Below are 11,208 nucleotides of genomic sequence, written 5' to 3'. Positions count from 1 at the left end.
ATTGTGTACCAATGAGGGAGTTTTTCTTTTGCTTTTCAAGGAGAGGAGCAAAGGGGGGGAGGGGTTTGTGCTGGGAGAAGGGTGCAACAATGAATGAATGGAATTCCAAAATCTCTGTAGATTTTCATTGAAGTGAAAAATAAACTAAATTAAATAAAAAAAATACAAGAGTTCAAATTAATGCTAGATCTTTGTTCTTATGCTGGAGTAATAAGAATTCCCAGAGGTGGGCCTAGGCAGGGTGAACCACTCACCTCTCTTTCCTGTAGCAGTCTGCGAAGTGTGCGTTTTCGGACAATGTGCCGCCTTCGCATGAAAAGGCCAATCCCAAGTGCCATCACCACCAACAAGAGGAGACCACCCACAATTCCGGTAGCAATGGATGGGATCTTGGGCCTGGAAGCAAGTGGAAATGTAAGAGAGGGTGGGGCTTGCTTTCATTACATTGGCTTTTAACACATTTCCTGCATGTGTATTGACACAATGAAGTAATTTCTGAGGTTATCTCAGAGAGTGAACATTATGCAGCTCTTAAAGGAGGAAGAGAAAGACTAAGGCATCTAAGGCTTTGAGCTTTCTCAGACAGAGGAGACAACTGTGTCCTTAATTCTTCTTTTTAAAAATTGAGGTATATTCTCTCCATAGAAGAGTAAGTAATTTTAAAAGCTCTCTAGTTTACGAAAACTCACTCAAAAAGAAGACCATATTAAATAATGAATACATATTCTGTTCATCTTAAGAGTACGCCCATAGAGATCAGTACTCCATACACATGACATGTGTAAGGTGCACAGGTCACACTGGATGAGGGAACCTTTTCAGTGACAAGACTACTCTGAGATCCTTAGCTTTCAGCTGGGACCCATATCACATGACTCATTTATAGAAGTGGTTGTGAAGCGATAGGACTGACATAAAAACCACCATTATCATAGTTAAATGATGTCACTAAGTAGCCTTACACTGGTCTAGTATATCCTTCTTCCCACAGATGTCATTTATACTTTCTGGCAGAGCAAGAACTCAAATGTTCACACTTACTGGGGACTGGGTCAGCTGAAGTAATGAATGCTAAATCTGCAATATTTACAATGATATTATGTTGAATATTTATCACATATGAGGTGCTAGCAAATGGTTTAATATTTTCAGGTCTAAATGGATAACAAAGACTCATTAGCTGCATCATTTGTACCTAAAAAAGGTGCCAATGTCTGCAAAATTTTCTAAATGTGTCAAATGTTCTTAAGTAAAATGACAGTTTATAACACTTTCTTCTTAGGGAGTGCAAACATCATTTCATTAATGATACTAGACGCACAATTAACACAGTTTGAGATGAGGAGTTTTACTTAATTTTAAAGGGAACATAGAAGAGAAGAGAAATAGGAAAAAGAGTAGGTGTTCCTTTGACAGCGAGCATAAAGAGGAGACTTGGGAAACAAGGGTTAAGAAGAAAAAAGTCAGTGTAGCAAACATTGATAAAAGCTTGGCTTTTATAAGGTAGGAATATGATGGAAAACCTCTTTACCCTGATACTGATTAAATGTTGGTGACAGGAAAGGTTTCAGTGGATCCTCTTGAAGAGATAGGGATAAAAGGGTGAATTTATATCTGAGAAATTGCCTTAATTCTCTTTACTTAGTTAACTGAAGGTAGGAAGCATCCATTATCATAGTCATAGCAGAAGAGCATACTGCAGTTGAGAGAGAACTGTTGTAGAAAGTATTCTGTAGTTCTACTTTGCTCAGTGCATTCCTTCAAGCCATGATTGTCAATCATTGAACGGAAATGCTGAGGGAAGCCCAAGTGCCTTTGCTGGGCAATGCCACTGGAGAAGTAGCCATGGGAGTTGGCAATCCTCCAACCTGGAGCTTTGTCATCAAACAGAGTCCATTCAAACACAGGTTTGGAACATAGGGCACTTAGGCCAGCAGGAAGAGAAGAAGGTAAGCTGAAAGAGAAGGATCCAGCATAACTTTTGTAACCAAAGAGGTGAGAGACTTATGTATGAAAAGAAGAGCCTGAGCATTGAGCACATTGAGGACCCTGCACCTCACATATCCTGTTTTCTCACCATAGACACAAATCTCCAAAGTCAGCATGCAAGAGGAAGGTGGAAGCAGAAGTAAGACTTCAACAAAGCCAGAGGATAAGAATTTCTGGTCATTTCAGATAGAGGCCAATATGTACAAAACTGTAACACTTACCCATTTGTTGCACAGCCTTCCAGACCTGGCCCAGCACAACTGTAGGAAGTGAAAGAAAAGTAAGTATTTTGCTTATTTAATATTTTTCTGGAGGTTTTTAAAATGAAATGATGTTAAAATATGATTAAGATCCTTATCAGGTAATTAACATCACAACGTATGTCAATGATGCAGTGGTAATTATGTATTCTTGTTTTCACAGGTTCAGTAAATGTCTTTGCATATCTTCTCTGTCTGTGCATGAAACAATGCACTCAGCCTCTGGCCTTGCTACGGAATTGGTTTAATGTAATACTTTCAACACAAGGCTAGTTGGCTTACAGAGGTCTCTGCCATGTCGATACAAATAAGGGAGAAAAAGGAGCCAGAACTAGTTGCTGGGGTCATACTAAGGACAAGATGGCAGTAGGGAGGTTTAGGACAAAGACTAGACTTTACTCACTTAGCAGTGAAAGACTAGTGAGGTTGATCACAAGGACACTAATTAGAAGGTTATTCGACAGGCTGAGTGAGAAGGAACAAGTCCCGATGGAAAAGTTTATGGCAATGTGAGTGTCAGAAAGGAAGTACACAAGAGACACAGTATGAACTTGGCACCCATCTTAGAGGAGAGCCAGAAAGGAAAGGGAGGTGGGCAGAGAGGCTGATGTTCACCTCAGTGGCAGGGAAATGGCAATGATGTGTAAAGATACAGATAATCGAAGCCATAGCTAGCCTCATTGAAATGTCCTGTATGGAATGTCCTAAGTGGAGAGGCAAAATTTGGTCAGCTTTAGATGTTACTCTTGCACAGCTGTACTCTCATTTTGGTGAAGCAAGACATTAACCATTGTTTCAGTTACAGGATGATGGTTAAAGGGATAGATTAAGTTTGCTTTAAAATAGTCATTATGAATGTCAATAGGAAAACAAAAATATTCCAATTAAATGGAAAGACATTACTTGATGGATGAGTAGCTACAATTCACATGTAAGAAGGCATTTAGGGTGACTTGTTTGACACTGTCATCTGGTCCTAAATGTTTTCTTTATTTTCGAGTATTGGTAAAAAAAGGTTTCCATCTGCACACTAATGCTTTCTTTGGTTTTCAAGATCTGGGCTCTCCCTCTTTTCTTTGTGCTCACATCCCTGTGATGTGTTGAAGCCACATCCCTATAATGGATACACAGGCTTCTTCAGGCTATGGATGTGCAGGGCATCTGATACACGGGGTGACAATGTGTGAAATCTGACTCAATGACAACTAACAATAACATAGTTAAAGATGAATGAAAGAAAAAGAATATGTATATAAATCAATGGACCAATCATTGGTAAAATTAATCACCCACCACCCACTCAGAATAACACGCCACACAGAATTTTTCTCCATAATGTCTCGGAATGGCATTGTTCCCTGACTGTTGAATAGAATGCTGTGTGGATATGATCCAAAGCAGCAACATATTTATAAACTTTTTATTTTGGTCTTTCCAGTGAAATAGCATTTGTGAGTTGTCACATTTTAATAAAAAAGTTTCAAGATTAAATTGGATCTTAAACATTGTTCCAGTGACAACGTTTTTCTTCAGGTAATTAGGTTCATTCCCACCCCGCCTTGGTTTTGGTAAATTAAAGGCATGCTTGAACATTTTTAGGGCTCATGGTTTGGGGTTTTTGCATACTGTCAAGGTGCAAACAACTCATAGCTGACCATCATTAGATTTTTCAGAGGCAGTAAACCAAATGGGAGTAGAATGCCTACCTTTTTTTCCCATGGAGCAGCTGTCAGAATTTGTACTGTGTGCATATAACTTCTTACCACTAAGCCACTAGAGCTCCTGCTTAGAGCTACAATGGATACTTTGGGCACCAGTCATCAGAAAATCAAAAGATGAGTTGTGATAGGAAAGTCTGCTGTCAAGGACCTCTCCAAGAATACTGAAGCAATGATGTCAATCTAAAGGCTAAGGTGTGTCTGATCCAAGTCATTGTTGTTTGCTGTCAAGTTGGAAGTGACCCACAGCTGATCTTCCAGTGGGTTTTCAGAGGTAGTTAATCAATGGTAGGAGATTAACTTTCTTGTAGAGCAGCTGATGGATTTGAGTCACATCCCTTTGGGATTTTAGTGCAGCTACTTACAATTAGGTCACCAGAGCTCCCTGATCCAAGCCATAATCCTTTCAATTGCTTACTTCACATCTGAAACCAGGACAATGACTAAAGATGACAGAAGAAGAATTGATGTCTTCAAGTTGTGATATTGGAGAAGAGTAGTAAACATCCCTTGGGCTGTCATGGAGAAAGTAAAATCACTGGTGCCCTTTGGAGGCAACAATAGTAAAAATCTGTCTCACATACTTTGTGCATGTTGGAGGAGCCAGTCCTTGAAAATGGACACAGCTGCTTCGAAAGATAGAGGGTCAGTGCAAGAGAAGAAGACCTTCAACAAGATGGATCGACACAGCAACTGTAAATAAGGTCAAGTATGTTGAGTGGTGAGGTTGGCTGAGGTGGGGAAAGGTTCAGAGTTGTTGTTCACAGGATCACTAACAATCATATTCAACTTTCTAGCACATAACAAGAGCAAAAACAACATGGTTTAAGGAATCTAATTAGAAGGTCCTGTACCACTATTTTTCTTTTTTATTATAATTTGAGTAAAAGTTCATGAAGTTCAAGGACTTCAGAAAATATGAGATCACATGAAATATTACAATCACCACTCACATTTCCTTTCTGAATATGAGAAAAACCCAGTATGATTCTCCAATCTGTTACCCCAGGAAAGAAGATGCGTACAATTAGAATGCCTCTTCTAATTCCAGTAAACATAGTCTTAATTCACTTGCCTACAATTTAGTGATCAATTAATTAAATTTAATTAGCCAAAAATCCAGGAAATACTAGTTTTATTAATTAGAAATCATCAGCAATCAATTCCTATACTCATCTTTGTATTCCAGGGTGATAAGTAAAACTAGGAGATATCTGGAAAATTGGGGAAGAAAGGCAAAGGTGGTGGCTGGCAGGACTTACAGGTGCATTCTAGCTCTAGCTTGTTCTATTCTAGCTTATTCTTTGTAGTGTACCCTGCTGAGACCTAGTGGGATAAATGTAATGAAACATAGAAATATTCCAAATAGCACACCCAAAGAACATGCTGTAACTGATGCCATGTACATAATGCTAATGCACTTTAAATAACTGACTCAAACACAAACTTCTGCAACATATTACCTGGAAGCCTGAGAAGTGGAATTTGCAAGAGAGGAAATGATTTGTTATTTTGTATTTTCTTTCTTAGCGGCTAGACAGGCACTCACCCAAAAGTGCAGTTTGCATGGCACAGGCGGCACACGTGATTGGCATCTGCATACTTCCAGACCAAGGTGTTGTTTTCTCCCAAGATTCCCGCTGGACAGGTTTTGACACAATGCGGGCCATCGATGTAGTGGGCACACTGTATACAATTGTCAGGGCCCTGTGCAAGAGAAAAAAAAACATTTATACATGTTTATTTCTTTCAAAAGTAGAATTAAATGTCAACTCAAAATTCATTTAGTATTAAGAAAATCCAAATTATATCAAAGCTCCCAAAATATAAAATAAGTTGGCCCTCATCTGATATAACAACAATTAATAGTTAGCAAAAATTCTTTCTAATATCCAATTATGTTGTTCTGTACTGTAGAGTTGGAACTGACCCATAGATGACCCTCAAGTGAGGTTTCAGAGGCAGTTAATTGCACAGAATGAGAGTATCCACTCTTTTCCAGCCATACAACTGGTGGCTTCAAACCGTGTGCCTTCAGGATTGCAATGCAGCTTCTTGTCACTAGGCCATCAGAGCTCCCTAACATCCAATTACATAATATATAAAATAATAAAAGAAATAAAACGGCATATTATTTCATTGTGTGAATATATCACAATTCTCAACTCATTCCTTTGTTGATCGGCATTGAGGCTGTTTCCATTTTCTTTCTATTGTGAATTATGCTGCAATGGACATAGGTGTAAATATCTCTGCTAGTGTCTCAGCTTTCATTTCCTTGAGGTATAGTCCTAATAATTAAATAGCTGGGTCAAATGAGATTTATATGTTCACTTTTTTTGAGCAAACACTAAACTGCCCTCTATATTGGTTATACCATTTTGCAATCCCACCATCAGTGGAGAAGAGTTTTAATTCTTCTACATCCTCTACAACATTTACTGGTGGTAGTTGTGTACACTTTACTACTGCTGTTGGAATGAGATAGTATCTCATTGTTGTTTTGATTTGTATCTCTCTGATTGCTAGTAATTTTAAATATTTCCCTATGTATTTGTTAGCCATCTGAATGCCCTCCTTTGTGAAGGTTCTTTTCATGGCTTTTGTCCATCTTGCTATTAGATTTTCAGTCTTTTTGTTGTGGATGCCCTATAGTATTCTGCAAACTTTAATTATGAGGTCCTTGTCTAAAATGTCACTATCATATATTTTCCCCCCAGTCTGTGGGCTTGCAGCACAAAAGAATAGTGAAATACTCATAAAATATGACACAATATGGGAAGTCTAGACACCATTATGTTGAGTTAAATAACTCAGTCACAAAAGCACAAATATTGCATGAGATCATTACTGTAAAAATAGAAGGGTAACTGATGGGATTGAGGGCAGGGTGGGAAGGAGAATAGAAAAAAAATGTAAAGACAATGAGTGCTATAGGTACCAGGAAAGGGAAAGACCAACTTGGGAAGAACAGAGTAAGCACAATACAACTATTGCAATTAGCAAATAAAAGCAAGTTAACTATTCAAAGGGAGAAGGAGAAAATGTTTGCAGAAGAACAGGCAATTGTAATGGGGACTTGATGATATGGGATTATAGAAGTCGTTGTGGTTGTGAAGCAGTGAAAGATTCAAACCACATGCCTTTGGGATGGCTGTGCAGCTTCTTATCACTAGGACACCAGAGCTCCTGGATGGAAGTCACAGATCAATAATAACTGATTATATAAAACATAATATATAGATATTATCATATAAAAACATGTATGGGAATTAAACAATGTATATGAATGGCTGCATAAAACACAATGCAGATAAAGGAAGCATAATACTTATGGATGAAGGTACACAAACCAATATAGACAAAAATCTGAATTATATTATCATTGCATTTTGCTTTATACATTGTAGACATCTTTCCATGTTAAACTGATATTGACTGACCTATATGGATATGTACACCCTTCAAGATCAGACCTAAACTGTACATTGTATATGAAAATAAAGGAAATATATGATGGTAGCCAGAAGTAAGAAAACTCTCACTTGCATGTCTCTATAAGTGACAAGAATATGACCAATATAAGTGCAAGGGCGCTTGTATAAAGAACTGTGCAACATGCTAATTAGGGTCAGTTTGCCAAACTTGAGTTATAAGAGTTACAAAGTTAAAGCACTGAGCCTGCTGAGTCATGCCACTAACACTTCATAAGGAACCTGAAATACAGCCTTCAAGGAAGGACTATCCAGTTGGGTCCACTTTCTAATAATTCCATGTGGTTCACTCAAAGGCTGAATGGACCCAAAGCTAGAGTTGACTCAGGCAAAAACACTGAATAATTAACTTTAAAAGTAAGGATTGGCCATCCACTTCCAAAATATAACAGGCCTTCAAAAACCCTATGTACAGTAGAGCTCACTTAGACTAACAGATATGACAACTGAGGCTGAGACCTCAAATTTGTAAACACGAAGGAGGAAGAACAGTTGTAAGAAGAAACTAACGACTGGAACATGGAATGTGAGAATCATGAATACAGAAATACTAGACATTGTTAAGAAAGAAATGGAACACATAAATATTGACATATTAGGTATTAGCAAAGTGAGACGAATTGGCATGGGGCATTTTGCATAAGATGATTGATTATATGATCTACTATGCTGGGATGAAAGGTGAGAAAAAATGGGGTGGCTATCATATCACTCATCTGTCAATTTGATGTACAGAAGTTAACTTGTGGTTGCTGGAATGCGAAACACTGTGACACTGATATGTCAAATTCAATGATTACCCATGCTAGACAGTGTTTAATGGAACTCCCAGATTAAAAGAGGCATGGAAGCAGAAGTGGCATCCACTTCTGAAATAGCTTGCCTCCAAAAACTATGAACATAGAGAAACAAGTGTTCAGGTCTTTCGTTCCTAGGGTCATTATGAGTAGTCTACAACTCAACGGCACTTAACAACAACAACATCATAGTTTTAAAGGACATTTCTAGCTCTATCTTGAAATAAAATTTTGTGAGTGACAAGAAAATATCCATATGCATACAAGGAAGGCCCATTAATATCACTATCATTCAAATTTATGTGTCAACAACCAGAGCCAAAGAGGAGGAAAGGAGGAAAGAAATGATTTCTATCAATTGTTGCAGTCAGAAAACAATTTAACATGTAGCCAAGGTGCATTAATAATAATGGGTGACTGGAATACAAAAGTTGGGAACCAGGAAGAAGGATCAGTAGTGAATAAATATGGACTTGGTGACAGAAATGAGACTGGGGATAGAATGATATAATTCTGCATAATCAAGGGTTTGTTTATAGCAAATACCTTTTAGAAGAAACAAACAGAGGCTGTACACATGGATTTCACCAGATGGGAAATTAAAAGAATTGTATTGGTAAAGTCTGCTATCGGAGACCTTTCCAAAGTACTGAAGAGCAATGGTGTCAGTCTAAAGACTAAGGTATACCTGATCCAGGCCATAGTCTTTGCAATTACTTGCTATGCATCAGAAAGCTGGACAATGACTAGGGATGATAGAAGGAGAATTGATGCCTTTGAGCTGTGATGTTGGACAAGAGGAATGAACATACCATGGACTACTAAGAGAGCAAGTCCATCCTAGAGAGGGTGAAACCAAACTGTTCCTTGAAGTCAAGGTTTCTGAAGCTTTGTTTGATATACTTTGGACATGTTGCAAGGAGGGACCAGTCCTTGGAGAGGGACATCATGCTTGGGAGGGTGGAGGGACAGGGCAAGAGAGGAAAACCCTTGATAAAATGGATTGATTCAGTTACTGTGGTAATAGGGGTGGTTGTGTCAGAGACAATAAAATTGGCACAGGATAGAGCAGGGTTTAGGTCTGTTGTACATAGGGTCGTGATGAGTTGTAGGTGACTTAGTGGTACATAACAACACCACCACCACCAATAAAGGAAATAGGAAAATTCCCAGAAATCCACACCTTACTCAGATTGACAATATTCAAAGGAATGAGGTAAAATTAAATCAATATAAATGGACTATTATGAATATCTATACTCTGGTCCTGTCCTGTCCCCCTTCCCCATTCATAAATTGAGATACTTGCGAATAACCTAACTGGATATACTGCAATCTTGAAGTTATGGGGTTCAAGGCCATCAGCTGGTCTGCAGAAGGATGGGCAATTTCCTCCTGTGCAATTACTGCCCCTGAAAACCTACTTGAGGGTCAGCTATGGCTCTGCTCTGACTCTACAGTACACAACAACACAACAATAAGATATATAAAAGATCTTATAAATAAAACTACAAATTATTACTGTGAGAAACAATAAGAAGGTCTGGTGGCCTATTGGCAAGAAGCTGCACTGCTATCACAAAGGTGTGCGGTTTGAATCCACCAGATGTTCTGCTGGAAAAGGAGGAGAGGCCTTTTCTTGTGCCAGTCAGATCCGATTCGATGGTGCACAATAAGGAAAAAAAAGCACACCAAAAAACCGAAACTAAATAAATTGGAAAACGTTCCTTGTTTGTGGAAATTTTTGTTTTATGCCTTTGAGCCACCTGTGATTCTCAGTGACCCTATGTACAATAGCTCTAAACACTGTCTTATCCTGAGCCAAACTCTCTGTTTCTGACACAACTGACCCTATTATTCCAGTCACTGTGTCAATTCGTCTCATCTATGGTCTTACTTCCCTGCGTTGTCCCTCCATCTTTTTAAACACAATGTCCTTCTCCAAGGACTGGTCGTGGATTGTTGCTGTTATGAGCCGTCGAGTTGCTTGCGACTCATAGCAGCCCTATGCACAACAGCCCTAAACTCTGCTCTATCTTGTGGCAATGGCACTGTCTCTAACACTCCCATCCCTATAACCCCAGTCACCGAATCAATCCACCTCATAGAGGGCCTTCCCCTCCTGTGCCGTCCCTCCACTCTCCCCAGCATGATGTCCTTCTCCAGGGACCGGTCTCTTCTTACAACATGACCAAAGTATGGTAGACAGAGCCTGAGAATACTTGCCTCCAAAAAGCCACCTGGTTTAACCCTTTCTGGGATGAATCTGTTTGTTTTCCTAGCAGTCCATGGTACTCTCAATATTCTTCTGCAGCACCACAGCTCAAAGGCATCAATTCTCCTTCTGTCCTCCTTGGTCATTATCCAACTCTCTGATGAATAACAAATGATTGTGAACATTATGGCCTGTATCAGATGCACCTTAGCCTCCAGAGAGACACCATTGCTCTTCAGTACTTTGGAGAGGTCCCTAACAGCAAACTTTCCCATGGCAATGTGCCTTTTAATTTCCTGGCTACTGGTGCCACGAGTATTGACTGTGGAACCAAGCAAACTAAAGCTGTGTACAATCTCAATCTCTCCACCATCCATCCTGATGCTTCCAATTGGTCCAGGGGTGAGAATCTTTGTCTTCTTGACATTGATCCTCAAGCCATATTGGAGGCTACAGTCCTTGACCCTCTGCAGCAGGTGCTTCAGGTCCTTCTCAGTTTCAGCAAGCAGGGTTGTGTTGTCATCTGCATAACGCAGATTGTTGATAAATCATCCACCAATCCTGACCCCACATTTCTCCTCATAGAGCCCAGCCTCCCAGATGATCTGTTCTGCATACAGCTTGAAAAGGTATGGAGATAGGATGCATCCCTGGCGAACGCCCTTCCCAATTTTGAACCATGCAGTGTTCCCTTGCTCTGTTCTGACGACTGCCTCCTGGTCCAAGTATAAGTTT

The 11,208-nt window shown here is 39.3% G+C and overlaps 1 protein-coding gene across 1 annotated transcript in view; it reads right to left on the bottom strand.

The window, feature by feature from the left end:
• The window catches only part of LOC102847825 (epidermal growth factor receptor-like), a 91,202-nt gene that overhangs the window by 44,888 nt on the left and 35,106 nt on the right, over positions 1-11,208 (bottom strand). Inside the window, exons 14-16 of the mRNA XM_006900195.1 lie at positions 5,517-5,674; positions 2,211-2,249; positions 255-396 (exon numbers count right to left, since the gene is read on the bottom strand). Of these exons, the coding sequence (XP_006900257.1) occupies positions 255-396; positions 2,211-2,249; positions 5,517-5,674 (339 nt within the window). The remainder of the gene's footprint in view (positions 1-254; positions 397-2,210; positions 2,250-5,516; positions 5,675-11,208) is intronic.

The sequence above is a fragment of the Elephantulus edwardii genome, unplaced genomic scaffold (genome assembly GCF_000299155.1).
Source record: "Elephantulus edwardii isolate Elephantulus edwardi_28Jun2011 unplaced genomic scaffold, EleEdw1.0 scaffold00276, whole genome shotgun sequence".
Classification (NCBI taxonomy): Eukaryota; Metazoa; Chordata; class Mammalia; order Macroscelidea; family Macroscelididae; genus Elephantulus; species Elephantulus edwardii.
This window is presented reverse-complemented; position numbering and strand designations above follow the sequence as displayed.